General features: G+C 48.9%; 1 protein-coding gene across 3 annotated transcripts in view; it reads right to left on the reverse strand.

Moving 5' to 3' along the window:
• Window positions 1-17,785, reverse strand: part of TTLL9 (tubulin tyrosine ligase like 9) — a 52,290-nt gene that overhangs the window by 16,180 nt on the left and 18,325 nt on the right. For 2 of the 3 annotated variants that reach the window (XM_081917066.1, XM_081917064.1), the window contains exons 5-9: window positions 14,304-14,489; window positions 6,289-6,429; window positions 3,787-3,877; window positions 1,451-1,491; window positions 554-641 (exon numbers count right to left, since the gene is read on the reverse strand). In XM_081917066.1, the coding sequence (XP_081773192.1) occupies window positions 554-641; window positions 1,451-1,491; window positions 3,787-3,877; window positions 6,289-6,429; window positions 14,304-14,489 (547 nt within the window). The remainder of the gene's footprint in view (window positions 1-553; window positions 642-1,450; window positions 1,492-3,786; window positions 3,878-6,288; window positions 6,430-14,303; window positions 14,490-17,785) is intronic. The other variant, XM_081917065.1, reaches the window with a different exon arrangement.

Below are 17,785 nucleotides of genomic sequence, written 5' to 3' on the forward strand. Positions count from 1 at the left end.
AGAGAGAGGCGCTGTTCGCATGCAGACTAAAAAGTTCTAACAACATGCCTTCCTAATGCTATATTGCTGCTTGACTTTTGTGTGTTTAAACTCTGCTACTGAGGTCTCTTTCCTGCTGGAGTGTGAGTTTAGCCCTGCATTTTGAATCCAGGCACCCAGCCAATTCACACGTGGGTCACAGGGATTAATATTTTCCTCCCACATAAAAGGCATATTGTATAAACGCAATAAATAGAACATATAGAAACAGATATGAAGTAGCTTCCTATGCAGTGATGCATTTAGCATCACATACGGTGGTCCTCAGTGGTCCTAAAATGGTCTGAAAAGGCTGTTTCAGTGCTTGCAGCTGCCTTGATCTGCCAGGGACTTCAGGCAAGGCTGCTCACCTTGGCTGCCGGACCTGCTCAGCGTGAGTGGGCTCTACAATCTCCCTGCACCAAGCACACGGGCATCTTGTTGCAAATGTTCCTCTCCCCCACCCACCCAACAGCTGACAAAAAGTTGTTCCGTCCTGAAGCAGCTCATGCAACGTGCAGACAGGTCAGGATACAGTGGTCGTCGATGGTGTTCAGGGTGAAGCGCGTATTGGAGAAGCGAGCAAAGCCATCCCGGTAAAGCCAGGCTTTGAGTGGGATATACTGGGAGGAAGAGAAAGCGGTGGTGAGCAACAACAACAACAATTTTTCATTTGTACCCTGCCCATGCAGGGACGCAGGTGGTGCTGTGGGTTAAACCACAGAGCCTAGGACTTTGCCAATCAGAAGGTCGGCGGTTCAAATCCCCGTGACGGGGTGAGCTCCCATTCTTCGGTCCCTGCTCCTGCCAACCTAGCAGTTTGAAAGCACGCCAAAGTGCAAGTAGATAAATAGGTACCACTCTGGCAGGAAGGTAAACGGCATTTCCGTGTGCTGCTCTGGTTCGCCAGAAGCGGCTTAGTCATGCTGGCCACATGACCCGGAAGCTGTATGCCAAATCCCTCGGCCAGTAAAGTGAGATGAGTGCCGCAACCCCAAAGTCGGCCACAACTGGACCTAATGGTCAGGGGTCCCTTTACCCTGCCCATCTGGCTGGGTTTCCCCAGCCACTCTGGGCGGCTTCCAACAAAGACCAAAAACACATCAAAATGTCACACATTAAAAACCTCCCTAAACAGGGCTGCCTTCAGATGTTTTCTAAATGTCAGGTAGTTGTTTATCTCTTTGATATCTGATGGGAGGGCGATCCACAGGGTGGGTGCCACTACTGAGAAGGCCCTCTGCCTGGTTCCCCGTAGCTTTGCTTCTGGAACTGAGGGAACCGCCAGAAGGCCCTCGGCGTTGGACCTCAGCGTCCGGGCAGAATGATGGGGGTGGAGACGCTCCTTCAGGTATAAGTTCTTCCTAGCTGGCTATCACATCAATTTAGGGGACGGACTAGGCATTGCAGGGGCGACGGCCTGTTCACTCACCGACATGACCAGGACGTACACTCTCAAGTCAAACTTGCGCCCTGTGAACCCAAGAGAAATAGCTTTATGAATTATTGCCCCACCTGTGCTATTTATTCCTCATTCTCAGGACTGAAGGATGGCATTGCATTTGTGCTAGTTCTCTCCATGTGTCCTTTCGTTTGGGCATTCATGGTGATTTGTGCTCCTGGTGGTATCAGGGCGGTTATACACAAACCCACGTTTGATACTCTTTGTGTCTGCAAAGGTTTTGGGGGCAAACAAAGCGCTTCACTTCCAATCAGCGCTTGCCCTGTAACTTCCTCCTGAAGTCTCGTAACTTTTATATCACAAATATTCCGGGATGGGTGGGTTGTCCACTTTTGTTGTGCTGGAACATGGGTGGTGCTGTGGGTTAAACCACAGAGCCTAGGACTTGCTGATCAGAAGGTCGGTGGTTCAAATCCCCACAATGGGGTGAGCTCCTGTTGTTCTGTCCCTGCTCCTGCCAAGCTAGCAGTTCAAAGGCACGTCAAAGTGCAAGTAGATAAATAGGTACCTCTCTGGCAGGAAGGTGTAACGGCATTTCCATGTGCTGCTCTGGTTCGCTAGAAGCGGCTTAGTCATGCTGGCCACATGACCCGGAAGCTGTACACTGGCTCCCTCGACCTATAAAGCGAGATGAGCGCCGTAACCCCAGAGCCGGCCAAGACTGGACCTAATGGTCAGGGGTCCCTTTACCTTTACTATCACAATAGTGCTCCTCCAGCCAGCAATAATGCAGCAGCACTGGGGAAGCATTGCAGGACAACTGAGAGGGTTGTGTGGATGGTCTGGTACAAATCCACCACCAGTACACTCTTATTGTTGACATGTTGCAGAATACACCTGTACTCCCAGTCTGGAGGTACTCTTAGACTGTAAGCACCTTGGGGCAGCAAACTGTCTTTTTTGCTTATGTAAGGACTATTATGTACATGTAGGTTCCACTTACAGAACAGAATGTGTTCCCTGGATATCATCCGTTAGGTGAGTGTTCACATAACAAGTTGAGGATTTTCACTGATTCCTATGGAGAGATTTCTAATGCGTTCCCAAGCACAGAATGTTGACCTCCAAAGGGCAAAAAGAGAGAGGAAAACCCAGGAAAAAATTGCTCTCGCCACTCCCTTCCTCCCCTGTTCTTCAGTCAACCAGCAAAAGGCAAACGAGAAAGTAAAAATGCTCTCTGTCTGAATATCTGAATTTGCAGTGTGTATAGCGAGGTTTGGGTACTAACTCGTTTGGATAAGTGAATTTTCTCATAGCAAACGTTTTTAAAGCAGGACCTGTGTGAATATTTATAGCATAGAATCATTCATAGAATTTTAGGGTTGTAAAGGACCATGATGATGATGATGATAGATGAAAGAATTGAAACATGGAAACCCAAAGCCTTGCGAGGATGTTTCAGTCTCATCAGCGAAGCGGCTGAAAGGTAAACAGAGGAACTGAAGGTTTTATTGCTCAAGGCTGTGTAATTGCTACCAATAGCTGTCACGGTTAAGCAACAAAAACCACAGAAACAGATACTTGTAGAAAAGTCAAAGTCAATCAGAAACAATAGAAGTGCCTTATCCGCTACAGAACAAATCACCGGATAGTTTACTGAGCGAGCCGCAAACATCATTCACCTCCGACGGAGCATGCAGTATCAATTGCAGGCAGCTGGAACTAGTGGGAATTAGAGCTTCTCTCTGACTTCCCAAAGAGGGAAGTTATCTGCTGATCTACATGCAGAGGGCAAGAGTGGGAACTAACCATTCATGACACACGCACATGTACATTTAGACTAGTACAAATGGTCATTTTAAGTCTGATGTGGATGGCGCTGTGGGTTAAACCACAGAGCCTAGGACTTGCTGATCAGAAGGTCAGAAGGTCGGCAGTTCGAATCGCCACGACGGGGTGAGCTCCCGTTGCTCGGTCCCTGCTCCTGCCAACCTAGCAGTTCAAAAGCACGTCAAAGTGCAAATAGATAAATAGGTACCGCTCCGGCGGGAAGGTAAATGGCGTTTCCGTGCGCTGCTCTGGTTCGCCAGAAGTGGCTTAGTCATGCGGACCACATGACCCAGAAGCTGTACGCTGGCTCCCTAGGCCAGTAAAGCGAGATGAGCGCCGCAACCCCAGACTTGGCCACGACTGGACCTAATGGTCAGGGGCAGCCTGTTCCAGCAAGGGGGCTGGGTGGGCATGTGCCTCACCTTATTAATGAGGCCGTGGCGGTCAGGGATATTCACTCCAAATTTGGGATGGAGGCGCAGGATTGTGTGTCTGTGTGTGCACACATATTATGGGCTGATAAGCAGGCAACTCACCACCGACTAAATATGGGTTCTCGATGTAGCGCTGCGCTACGTAATTCTCCACTGGAATTTCATCTTTCTGGTCATCCACACGGACACCGTCCTGTGAAGGAGATTGGGTGACTTGCTTAGGTCAGGAAGAATGGAAGCACTGTTTAACATTCTCCTGCGGGTTAAACCACAGAGCCTAGGACTTGCCTATCAGAAGGTCGGCGGTTTGAATCCCTGCGACGGGGTGAGCTCCCGTTGCTCAGTCCCTGCTCCTGCAAACCTAGCAGTTCGAAAGCACATCAAAGTGCAAGTAGATAAATAGGTACCGCTCCAGCAGGAAGGTAAACGGCGTTTCCGTGCGCTGCTCTGGTTCGCCAGAAGCGGCTTAGTCATGCTGGCCACATGACATGGAAGCTGTACACCGGCTCCCTTGGCCAATAAAGCGAGATGAGCGCCGCAACCCCAGAGTCGGCCACAACTGGACCTAATGGTCAGGGTCCCTTTACCTTTACCGTTACCTTTGCTCTTGTCTACCTGTGGGGTCAGGTTGGCATGTACACTGGGGGCCTGGGAAGGATGTTTCCCCTGAGGTCAGATTCAGCCTTAAATATGGGAAGTGTTTTCACCTTCGCTCAGGGCTGCTTGCCTGCTATTGTACAAAGCAGAGAAATACAGATACACAGGAAGGACCAGAATGGCCTTTAGACCAAATTGCCTCTTACACGTCGACCTAGACACCTAGGCCTCAGTGGGCTGTAAAGAGGAGCCAGAAGCTGAATCACTGAAGTCCATTTGCTTCTGTTTGCATTTTGTTTCCGTGATATTTCAGTTTTGCATAAAGCAACTAACAGATGCAACAATAAGAAGAACAATGGCAGTAACAGACTACCCACAATATGCTTTGGATTACAACTCCAGTCAGCAAGGCCAATGGTCAGGGGTGTTGGGGGTTGTTGGCCAAAACATCTGGGGTAAATCTGATATAGCAGGAGGTATATCCCACCTAACGTTGTTAGGTTTCTAGACCTGGAGGAAAATTCGTTTCAAAAGCCAAATATGGAGATAGCTTTGGTCTGAATAAGAGGGAGACCCCAAACACCTAAATCTGGGCTCCCTATTCCAACACACCAGGGCACCCCTAGACACCTCCCCCAGCACCAGCAAGCCCCCTTAACCCTCCCTAATTTTGAATTACAGTGGTGCCTCGCAAGACGAAATTAATTCGTTTCGCAAGTTTTTTCTTCTTGCGAGTTTTTCGTCTTGCAAAGCACGGTTTCCCGTAGGAATGCATTGAAAATCAAATGCGCGCCTTCCCCTCTGTCCCCGGACCTGTTTAAAGCAAGGAGCGGCGGGGAGAAGATCGCTTCTCCCCGTTGCCTGCCCCGCAATCTCCGGGGACAGAGGGGAAGGCGCACGCCCCTTGCTTTAAACAGGTCCGGGGACAGCGGGGAAGACGCGCTGCGCTTCCCCGCTATCCCCGGAGCTTGTGGGGCAAGCTTCGTTTTGCAAAGCAAGCCCATAGGGAAATGAGTCTTGCGAAGCAGCTAAGAAAACAAAAAACTCCTTCATCTATCGAGTTTTTCGTCTTCCGAGGCGTTCGTCTTGCAGGGTACCACTGTAAATGTTATTTACCAGGCAGGCATTTTGTGCGGCTACTCTAAGCCCTGACCTTCAGCTGCCATCTCTGTTTCCCCAGACTATATCAGGGCATGCCTAGAGGCATTCTCAGGAAACAAAGATGGTTCTTCTTATTTTCCACCATATGAACCTGACCAATAAGAATGTCTAAGCTGGATGCTCCAAGTTCAGGCAGTGTGGCTTTAGTAATCCATATTTGTGTTTCAGTAAAAATGATTTAGAAACATTTACCACTTTTTGAAACTAAGTTGTACTACGTGTCTTTTCTTGCTGCTGTATGGAAAAGCACATGAACCTGACCTTTAAAGAGTTTGTAAGTCAACCATTTTTAACTTACCAAACACACGGTCTCTTTCAATGCTGAAGGAAGTGGGAAACTTGGAAGCAGCTTACAAGGTAATGTTTTAAAGGTCTAACAGCCTATGTTTCCACACTTCACTTTGCTGCATGGCTTGCGATTTTAAATCTCTGCTGCAGCTCTCTCACCAAATAATATTTGCCCCAAACCTGGATCTAGGCATTCAGGGATTTCTCCTTTTATATTTTAACCAAATTACAAAAACCAACAAAAAGGACCAAAGTGTGCGGCTGCACATCATGGCAATTAGAAGATTCTGCTTGTCTGGTTGGTTTTAAACCGAAGTAAGATTCTGGGTGTGCTGTCCAGAGTGAATAGTATTATCATCAGCCCACTCATCATACCAGAGCTCTTGTATTTTTCTGGTGTGAGCCAAGTTACATCTGAAAATCTCCCAGGGCTCAAAGAAAGCAGAAGCCTCCAGGGTCACCCTGATCTCCATACACAAGCCACCCTAAACAGTAGAGGGCAGGAAGAAATATATGGGGCCCCAACCCCTAAGCAGCTGATGCAAAGGTGCTGCTCACCGGGCAAAACTGTATGGTAGGCTGTTCCCAACTAATCCCTTCCTGAGAGGTGAGAAGAAGGAGGCATCTCACCTTCCTCCAATCAATTACATCCTTGAGCTTCCGGAAGAGAAAAATGCCTCTCCCTTGAGACCGGGCAACCTGCAAAAGAGAGGGAAAACGTTACTAGCCCTTCGTCCGCCCGGCGTTTTCCTCTCTCTCGGCCTGCAAAAAAAGGAAGCTGCGATGTGACTGTATTGCACTCTGTCCTTCGCAGAGAAATAAAACGACAACTTTCTCAATAAATTCTACTCCAAAGCAATCCACACGGTGTACCAAGAGGAAATGGATTCTGAAAACCTGACCCAGTTAAGCAAATATCGGAAGCTGGTCATTTTGTATCTTTTTATCCTACAATTGGGGGGCACGGGTGGTGCTGTGGGTTAAACCACAGAGCCTAGGGCTTGCCGATCAGAAGGTCAGTGGTTCGAATCCCTGCGACGGGGTGAGCTCCCGTTGCTCGGTCCCTGCTCCTGCCAACCTAGCAGTTCGAAAGCACACCAAAAAGTGCATGTAGATAAATAGGTAGCGCTCCAGCGGGAAGGTAAACGGCGTTTCCGTGCGCTGCTCTGGTTCGCAAGAAGCGGCTTAGTCATGCTGAACATTTGACCAGGAAGCTGTATGCCAGCTCCCTCGGCCAATAAAGCGAGATGAACGCCGAAACCCCAGAGTCGGTCACGACTGAACCTAATGGTCAGGGGTCCCTTTACCTTTTATCCTACAATTATTTGGCTAACTTGGCTGTTCAGAGTTCAGAATCCAAAGCCACTTGCTGGGTGACCCCTAGCCAGTCATCATCCCTCAACGTTTACAGGTTTCTTTTTAAAGAAAAAATGGCATAACCTCATGCACTTTGCCTTGAGCTCCCTGGAGAAGAGATGGAATGCAGACGCGATAAATATTACTACGGTCCCTTTGCTAACACTGCCCATGAAAAGCTGCAAACATTGCCTGTGGAAGAAAACAACGCATTCAACACTATAAAGTTATTTTCTGCAAAATAAGCGTGTGGATATACATGACCGAATTGAACCATTTGAACAGGAGGTTTTTCGTTTGTTTGTGTTCTAGTGCAGAACCAGAATCCATTTCTTGCTGTGGGGAAGGAATCACACTTCAGTTTAGGGGCCCCTGTGTTCCTTATCACATAACAGGCACTTTCTGGGCCCCAACAATTAAGATATTGTGAAAAGCCTTAAGTCGTTTGGGAGGAAGGCTACAAAGAGGCGCCCGGTTTGTCTTAAAACCAGCCACCCACAAATTTTCCAGCTGCAGCTCAGCGGAACGGCTCGCCGCCTCCTCCCTGCTGTGTTTCTAAAGCTGACGATGCTATTTTATTTAGCAATATAAAAGGGAATGCTTGATGGTGTGCCATGATATAAAGGTTTTACGGGCACAAATTTGGGATGGTGGCATTACTCATGAGTGGTGGTGCCACGGGTGAGTTATGCCGGCCATCCCAGAGGAGAGCTGGTAAAATCTTTATGGTTCTGCATGTTGCTATGCAGCCTGTCTCTCCAGCGGCGCAGGGAAAAAGTTTCCCTTGCTCTTGCAACTATGGGGGGGGGGGAGTTTTAAATGGGACTGCTTCCACCCCCACAGATGTTTTGGTTGTAAATCAAGGGCTGCTAAAGTTACCTTTGCAGTCCATGCTGATGAGAAAACCCACCTTGGAGGTAGGAATTGATTCTGTACATTGAAGTTCTGCTCTATGTGGGGCTGCCCTTGAGACTGACCCAGAAACTCCAGCGGGTTCAGAATGCTGCGGCGAGACTCCTTACAGGATCCTTGCCATGGGAACACATTCACCCGGTGCTATACCAGCTGCACTGGCTCCCGGTGGAGTACAGCATCAGGTTTAAGGTGCTGGTATTGACCTTTAAAACCCTATACGGCCTAGGACCCTCGTACCTACGGGACCGCCTCTCCTGATATGTCCCACGGAGGACCTTACGGTCTTCAAACAAAAACATCTTGGAGGTCCTGGGCCACAGGGAGGTTAGGCTGGCCTCAACCAGAGCCAGGGCTTTTTCGGCCGTGGCCCCGATCTGGTGGAACACTCTGTCACTAGAAACTAGGGCTCTGCGGGACTTGACATCTTTCCGCAGGGCCTGCAAGACAGAGCTGTTCCACCAGGCCTTTGGCTAAGGCACAGTCTGACTCCCTCCTTTGGTAATCCTCCCGGAACTCTAGCCCAATGGTTGCCATTAATTTGATTTTGAATTGATTTTAGAATGAATTGATTTTGGAATGCTGTGTTACTTTTATTGTGGTTAGCCACTCCGAGCCTGACTTCGGCTGGGGAGGGCGGGATATAAATAAAATTGTTGTTGTTGTTGTTGTTGTTGTTGTTGTTGTTGTTGTTATGGCTGTGAGGCACCCATCAATTTGTCTACTCCTATTTTAAAGCCATCTAAGCTAGTGGCCATCACTGTTCTGATCCTAAAGCAAAGTTCTTGACCCAAGGTACTATTTCTGGGTTTGCGGAGTCTGTAACCTGAAGCGTCTGTAACCTGAAGCATCTGTAACCCGAGGTACCACTGTACATGCAACTCTCAGGCTCCTTGCATGTCAGTGGCCAATCCTGTAAGTGGGCGGCCTGATCCTTACCACCTGAGCCCCTGGCTGTGTATGGAATCATCTAAAGCCACACACAGCCCCCCTGGATTTCTGGGGCCGTGTCCTCCTCGAAACCAGCTCTGAAATCCAGGAATGCCAGGTCCCCCAGGTGATAAAGCAAGCTTTCCGAGCCTCTCAGGATGTGAGATATTGGGCTGTTAAAACGTCCCTGTCTCAGTCTCGTATATTACCTTCCTAGTTTTAAGGCCCCTGTATTCCCCCGCCCCCCCCCAAGCAGAACATTTTGTAAGGCAAAGAAAGAAATATTTTTATTGCCTGCTCTTTTCATGAGATTCTCCCCACCTCCCACCCCTTGTTTAAGCGGCAGCTGCTTAAATCAGAACAGAGCATGGCATGGAGCCTTCCGTGCCAAGATGGTCAGACTTTGGGGGCCTGGGAGAGGATTGAGAGGTGCTAGTCAACAAAGGAAGGTGGCTCATGCACTCTGGGCTGGGCTGACACTGCAGAGCACTGTGCTATCTACTGCAGTATTCATTACTGTTTAGGGAAGCTTTCAATGTTTGATGTATTGTTTAGTCGTTTAGTCGTGTCCGCCTCTTCGTGACCCCATGGACCAGAGCACGCCAGGCACTCCTGTCTTCCACTGCCTCCCGCAGTTTGGTCAAACTCATGCTGGTAGCTTCGAGAACACTGTCCCACCATCTCCTCCTCTGTCGTCCCCTTCTCCTTGTGCCCTCCATCTTTCCCAACATCAGGGTCTTTTCCAGGGAGTCTTCTCTTCTCATGAGGTGGCCAAAGTACTGGAGCCTCAGCTTCAGGATCTGTCCTTCCAGTGAGGTTTGATCTTCTTGCAGTCCATGGGATTCTCAAGAGTCTCCTCCAGCACCATAATTCAAAAGCATCAATTCTTTGGCGATCAACCTTCTTTATGGTCCAGTTCTCACTTCCATACATCACTACAGTGGTACCTCGGGTTAAGTACTTAATTCGTTCTGGAGCTACGTTCTTAACCTGAAACTGTTCTTAACCTGAAGCACCACTTTAGCTAATGGGGCCTCCTGCTGCCGCTGTGCCGCCGGAGCATGATTTCTGTTCTCATCCTGAAGCAAAGTTCTTAACCTGAGGTATTATTTCTGGGTTAGCGGTGTCTGTAACCTGAAGCGTCTGGAGCCTGAAGCATATGTAACCCGAGGTACCACTGTACTGGGAAAATCATAGCTTTAACGATACGGGTCTAATTACGCTATTTTAATATTTTGTTGGAAGCCGCCCAGAGTGGCTGGGGAAGCCCAGCCAGATGGGTGGGGTATAAATAAATTATTATTATTATTATTATTATTATTATTATTATTATTATTACTGGAGCCTGCATCTGCATTTGTATCTGCCCCCCCCCCATCCTAGAGATCCCAGATGCCATGGGCTGGTTGGATGCCGAGGAATGGTGGGAGGAACTAGATGGGGAAACCCCAGGGGAAGAAAGTGTTAGAATTCCTGCTCCGTGATTGCAGTCATGGGATTGTTGTCTATCACATGACGGTGTATGTTTTGACTCCACAGAGTGGGAAGTGATGAAGACAGGATGTTTGTGTTACTGTGTTCCATGAAATGGGACTATTGTCCTTGTTCTTTTTCTCTTTGCTGTCTGATGCTAGAGAGAGAGGGAGCCATGTTGCAGTGTTCCGTGTGGGTTTATATGTAAATAAAGTAGATTAGCCAAAATGCAGAGTTGCTGAGGTCTGTCATGCAAGGTGCGCAAACTCTGCGGATCCCGTGTGCCGGTGTCGATTGGCATCAGTCGCTGTGATGTTCGGGCAGAAGAAAACTTTTGAAGCTCCCGAACGAAAGACCAGGAGGGAGAGAACATGCCAGTCGGGCATGTGTCCATGCCAGGGTCCTACTCAGGTGTAGGCTGAACTCCTGACATAAAGCCCAGAGTCTGGGGAGTCTTGGGAGAAGAAGGGGAGCCTGGGGAGAAGGAGAAGACTGGGAGAAGGAGCTGTCAGAAGCTGAAGAGGTAACAGGGATTAGTGAGTGGGGAGAGTCTGTGGCAGACAGAAGTTCAGACTCAGAGGTAGAAGCTGAAGTGGGAGGGAGGCCAAGAGAAAGAGGTGGGTCAGGCAGGTGAAGACGCATGGGTGGGTGTCTCCCACTCTTGCTGCAACAAGCCCCCCACCGGTCTCCCAGACGAGCCAGCAAGACGCTGAGGTGGCCAGCCATTTCTGCCCTCCTGTGCGCCTGGGACTGTGCAATCTGGGGTGGTGGTGCTGGGCGGATCTTTGCACCCCGGCGCCGCATGTGCTTGAGACTGCCCTGCACCCAGAACCAGAAGAGGCATGAAGAGGGCGAAGGAAAAGTTAGCTTCATGCAGGCGCAGTGTGCTGGTCCTGGGGGGTTACCGTGCGGCGTGGTCCAAGTCCGGTCCGAAGTTGAGGGTGTAGTATGGAGGCTGCCCGTCAAGGCTGAAGCGGGGTCCAAGGCAAGGAGTCAGGTGTGGTCAGGAACTCTGGCAGAAGAGCAGGACAGGGTGCCGGCAGAAACAGGTTACCAACAATATTGCTCCCGCAACCTGGGACTGGGGCTGGCTGGCTTTTATGTGCCCCGAGGCATAGGGCGGCCCCGGTCCACAGGTGACTCGCCTCTCCTGGCCTGGAGGCGAGCACTCCTCCTGCAGGAACTTAGTTCCCTCCGCCTCTCTGCCTGAGCCTCTGCAGCTCAGGAGAGGCTGGAGGGGTACTGGACCCAGAGGCAGCCTCACCTTCTCCTGACAGAGCTGGGAGAGGAGCACCTGCAGGTGATGGGTCCTCGATCACCTCTGGAGCCAGAACGGATTCAGCTGGTGTCTGCTCCTGAGGATCCAGCACAGGTGATGGCCCTTCAGGTTCAAGCCCCTGCCCCGGCTCAGCTGGTCCTGGAGGCAGGGACTCCTGTGCAGGCTGGGATTCCTCAGGTTCAGCCTCTGAATCCGATTCCCAGGCCATCACACACAGGCTCAGATTGCTTGGGGAAAACCCTGGAGAGGTGGGGACTTGGGGAGGTGGGGACCTTCAGCCTGAGCAACTGCTTCATGGGGGCAAGACCTATTGGAGTGAGTTACTGTGCTCATTAGGCACTCCTGCGTTGATTGTGTTTTTGCTAATTAAGAGTTAACTCCAACTTGCAGGGTGTGATTTACTGCTGGCTCGCTCCTGACACCGGATAAGCCGGCCACTGGGTTAGCAACCAGGTTGGCTAGCAAAGTGAGCAGGTTGGCTGCTCCTTGTTCCAGTCCTTCTTTTCCAGACCCTCTTTCTGTTCCAGCCCCTTTGCCTAATTCTTTCCTAGATCCCAGGGCTGCCAACACTACAAATCTCTCTTTTTGCATCTCCATCTGCTCTGCTCTTCTGCATCCCATTCTCTAACGACGAAGCGACAGTGAGATATTCCGGCTTGATACATCGCAGGCATAAAACTCCGGGTTTCAGCTCGCAGAATTTGCAGCGCAGAACTCCCAGGTCCTTCTCATTAGGCACCACTCAAACCCAACCCCACTGAGGAAGCCCCAACTTCACCTGCTATTCCAAGGCCTTTCTGGAATACGCAGCGTGAACGAGGTATTTAAGCGAATATTGACTTTTAACTTAATTTTCCTCTCCCCCTTCGAAAGGGAGAGGGTAGTAAAAAACGGATCTATTAACCAGAACCTGAGGAGAACTGAACTCCTGCCTCCACCTCCAGAGCCTTCTTCAACCCGCGTCCTTCCACTTGTCGGTGCAACGTTGGTAATTGCAACCTTTTTAATACAGTCTCGTTCGGCGTATCCTGCTTTTCCCTCCCCAATGTTAATTGAGGATGTGGGCCCAAATCAGTTTAATGCAAGGTTTCTTGCTGGCAATTAACACAAATTATCATTTGTAGACTTAGATAATCGCTGGCTGTTATCCTCCTGGCAGTAATTCACGCACTCGTTTGCATAATTGCCTCCCATTCCCCCACTCGGAGGCCTGCCCCTCATTTGCAGGCGGGAGGCGAAAAGCGGCTGGTGCCAGCTTTTATCGGCTGGCAAACGACCTGCCCCACTGCGAGCCTCGCAGATGGGTGTGGAGGTAATTATGCACGGCGGTGCCGTATTCATGATGCTAAAACGCCTCTCATCATCTGGCAGCAACGGCATGCATGCCTCGCCTCCTCTCGGCTTCTTTGCTGGCCTCCCAAAGAGGCAGATTCCCCCCCCCCCCGCTCCCTTGGGGAAGCGAGTGAGCAGAATCAATTATTACATCCAGGAAAAGCTTGTTTCTCTTAAGGTCTCCGAAAGGGGCAATCGGAGCTCCGGGGGATGGAAAGCGACAGAGACCCACTGAAGAAAATTCGGAGTGTTTCATTTATTATATATATCTACGCGTGTGCGCACACACACACAGTGAGAGAGAAATTCAAGTCAGCTCTCATTTAAAACCCACCTGGTTTCCACTTTCCGAAAAAATATTCAAACCGAAACGCAGCCATCCCTTGGAACCGAAATTTTGCAGTGCCGGATAATGCATGCAGGCGTTCAAAACGTGGGCAAAGTGCCAGTACAAATGCAGATACAGTGGTACCTCGGGTTACATACGCTTCAGGTTACAGACTCCGCTAACCCAGAAATAGTACCTTGGGTTAAGAACTTTGCTTCAGAATGAGAACAGAAATCAAGCAGAAGCAGCGGGAGGCCCCATTAGCTAAAGTGGTGCTTCAGGTTAAGAACAGTTTCAGGTTAAGAACGGACCTCCAGAATGAATTACGTACTTAACCTGAGGTACCACTGTACTAGCGAAAATAGCATAGAAAAACGCATTGCTTTCTGCTTTCTAAAACTGAACGTTGGGTAAAATTCTTGCATGCAAAACTTTGTATACTAGGAGAAATTAGGTTTGCATGGGTGAGCCCTGCTTTGGTGCAATGTTCCTGAGCAAAGAGCAGTGGCGGAGGGAGTTTCTCAGGCACCTGGGGGGCTTGCTCATAGGGGCAGGGTGAACCCCCATTGGGAGGGACAGGATGGGGCACGCGGCACCCATAGGGACGGCCTGGCCCGTCCTCTGTCCGCCCACTGCTGCCCCCCCCCAGCTGTAGGGCGGCTGAGTAACGGAGCGGGTTTTGCCGTTCATGCATGCGCACACGCTCAAAATGACATCACGCGCATGCACAGAAGCGGCAAAATGCAACCTGAGCACGCACAGACATGCAGTCGCGTCTTACGTTCTATTCAAGATGCGAACGGGGATCTGGAACGGATCCCATTCGCATCCCGAGGTACCACTGTATTATGATTGGATATATTAATTGGATGTTTTTTATTGGAAAATCAATAAAAATGATTAAAAATAAATAAATGGTGGAGCCACCTCATCCCATTTCCCCTCGGCCATCAGCCCTCTTACCGGCTTCATAATCCAGGTGATTCCAGGGTTCTTGCGGAACTCCTCCACAAACAAGTGGTACTCCGAGGGCATCTCAAAGGTCTTGGGGAAGAAGTCGCATTTCATGGCTTCCAGCTTCCCAGAGTCCCTCTCCAGTTGCTTCCGAAACCGCTTCAGGTTCTTCACGATGTAGTTCTTCCGAGTCAGCTGCAGGGGCACGAGGGATGAGAAAAAACCAGCTCATATACTATACAGTCATAAAGGTAAAGATAAAGGTAAAGGGACCCCTGACCATTAGGTCCAGTCGTGGCCGACTCTGGGGTTGCGCCACTCATCTTGCTTTATTGGCCGAGGGAACCGGCATACAGATACTGGGTCATGTGGCCAGCATGACTAAGGCGCTTCTGGCGAACCAAAGCAGCACACAGAAACGCCGTTTACCTTCCCAACGGAGCGGTACCTATTTATCTACTTGCACTTTGACGTGCTTTCGAACTGCTAGGTTGACAGGAGCAGGGACCGAGCAACAGGAGCTCACCCCGTCCCGGGGATTCGAACCGCCGACCTTCTGATTGGCAAGCCCTTGGCTCTGTGGTTTAACCCACAGCGCCACCCGCATCCCTTACTATACAGTCATACCTCGGGTTAAATATGCTTTGGGATGAATATTTTCAGGTTGCGCTCCACGGCGACCCGGAAGTAACAGAGCACGTTACTTCCGGGTTTTGCTGCTCGCACATGCGCAGATGCTCAAAATGACGTCATGTGCATGCGTGGAAGTGGAGAATTGTGGCACACGCAGACGCAGGTTGTGTTCGCTTCAGGATGGGAACGGATCCCATTCACATCCAGAGGTACCACTGTACTATAGTATATGACAAGCTTAAAAAATAAATATGTTTAAGTATAACTTTATAACTTTATGGACCATAAAGAAGGCTGATGGCTGAAGAATTGATCCTTTTGAATTCTGGTGCTGGAGGAGACTCTTGAGAGTCCCATGGACTGCAAGAAGATCAGACCTATCCATTCTGATGGAAATCAGCCCTGAGTGCTCACTGGAAGGACAGATTGTGAAGCTGAGGCTCCAGTACTTTGGCCACCTCATGAGAAGAGAAGACTCCCTGGAGAAGACCCTGATGTTGGGAAAGACGGAGGGCACAAGGAGAAGGGGACGACAGAGGACAAGATGGTGGGACAGTGTTCTCGAAGCGACCAGCATGAGTTTGACCAAACTGCAGGAGGCAGTGGAAGACAGGAGTGCCTGGCGTGCTCTGGTCCAGGGGGTCACAAAGAGTCGGACAAGCCTAAACGACTAAACAACAACAACAACATAACTTTATGAAAAATACAGAAGGTTTTCTACTAGGGATAACTGACACAGATATAGCAAGAGAAGATCAGAAAATATTCCTCTGTGCCACAGGAGTGGCAAGGACCCTGACTGCTAAAAACTGGGAAAAAGAAATTGTGCCAGCAAAAAAGGAATGGCAAGACAAACTGTTAGAGTATATTGAACTGGCCAGATTAACAGAGGCAATTAGAGATCACACTAGACAAGAGCTTCAAAAAGCATGGGGGAAATACAGAGAACACTTCACAAAACAGTGCCTTAAAATATATACCTGGACTTGTTTCGATTAATGTCTGCAGGAGACTTTGCGGATATTTAAGTTATAATTAGAAAAATCTTAATAATTACTCATAAAGGAAACAGCTTATAAGAAGTAAATAAGGAAGCCAGATACAGGATAAAGGAAGTCTTTTATTTGGTTGTTTGTATTGTTGTATGTTATTCTTATTATATGTTATGTTCACGTTTAATGAGGGTGGATTTCTGTATCGGGGTGGGGTGGGGGGGTTATGTTATGCTGTAAATAATTTTTTAAATTTTTTTTAAAAAGAGAAAAACAGCCTCAATAAATGCTCATGTGAAACGGGAGCTGCTTTATCTAGCTACTCATCTTGCTCAGGGGTTCCCAAACTTTTTTTGGTCCCTGCCCGCTTGGTTCCATCAACTCATCCCCAGTTCCCACTAGGTAAAGGTAAAGGGACCCATTAGGTCCAGTCGTGACTGACTCTGGGGTTGCGGTGCTCATCTTGCTTTATTGGTCGAGGGAGCCGGCGTACAGCTTTCGGGTCATGTGGCCAGCAGGACTAAGCCGCTTCTGGCGAACCAGAGCAGCGCACGGAAACGCCGTTTACCTTCCCGCCAGATCTACTTGCACTTTTGATGTGCTTTCGAACTGCTAGGTTGGCAGGAGCAGGGAACGAGCAACGGGAGCTCACCCCGTCACGGGGATTCAAACCGCCGACCTTCTGATCAGCAAGTCCTAGGCTCTGTGGTTTAACCCACAGCGCCACCCGCATCCCAAGAGCAGTTCCCACTACCCTGCCCTATAATAATAATAATATAATAATAATATAATAATAATTTTTAATTATTATTTATACCTCGCCCATCTGGCTGGGTTTCCCCAGCCACTCTGGGCGGCTTCCAACTGAATATTAAAAACAATACAGCATCAGACATTAAAAACTTCCCTAAACAGGGCCGCCTTCAGTTGTCTTTTAAAAGTAAAAAACTAATTTACTTTGCATCGTTCAGAACAGCCATTTGCACAACCCGCTGAGGAAGACAGCAACACAACACAGTTCAAAACAGTAACAATTAGCTGTGCATTTATTCAAAACCCAATTAAAACCACTTTGTTTGATTAATTCAGCAAAACTGATGATTCACTGATCACAGACACTGCGTGAAAAATGTTTTTATGCCTTCTTCCTAATGAAAACAGAAGGGCGAGAGAAATTTGTAGCCTGTTTATATAGAACGACTTACCAAACATGCACAGACCTTCACCTATCGCAGATGTACTGTAAGTAATTTATAAGAAAAGAAATAGCTATTACTAATAATTGGCTAACCTTCGGCTTGTGACAACTCAGCATAGTAAAAGGGGAAAAAAGTGTCCAAAGGAAATAGGTTTGAAATCAATGAGAGCTGAAAATGTGAAGTGGTTTTGCTCTAACCTTGTCAACTTCAAATAACAACAACAACAATAATAATAGTAATAAATGTTATTTATACCCCGCCCTCCCTGGCCAGAGCTGGGCTCAGGGCGGCTAACACCAGTAAAATTCCGGGAAAAAATAATAAGAAAAAAACCCCAATATAAAATACAGGTTAAAATGCAATTTAAAATGCAGCCTCATTTTAATAGTAGCCCATAGATCAAAACCAGAAGGGGAGGGAAACATAAGGGTCAGACTGAGTCCAAACCAAAGGCCAGGCGGAACAGTTCTGTCTTGCAGGCCCTGCGGAAAGATGTCAGGTCCCGAAGGGCCCTAGTCTCTTGTGACAGAGCGTTCCACCACGTTGGGGCCAGTACTGAAAAGCCCTGGCCCTAGTTGAGACCATTCAAACCACCTTGCGACCTGGGACCTCCAAAGTGTTGTCATTTGTGGACCTTAAGGTCTTCCATGGGGCATACCAGGAGAGG

This window comes from Podarcis melisellensis (genome assembly GCF_964234715.1).
Source record: "Podarcis melisellensis genome assembly, chromosome: 6".
Taxonomy (NCBI): domain Eukaryota; kingdom Metazoa; phylum Chordata; class Lepidosauria; order Squamata; family Lacertidae; genus Podarcis; species Podarcis melisellensis.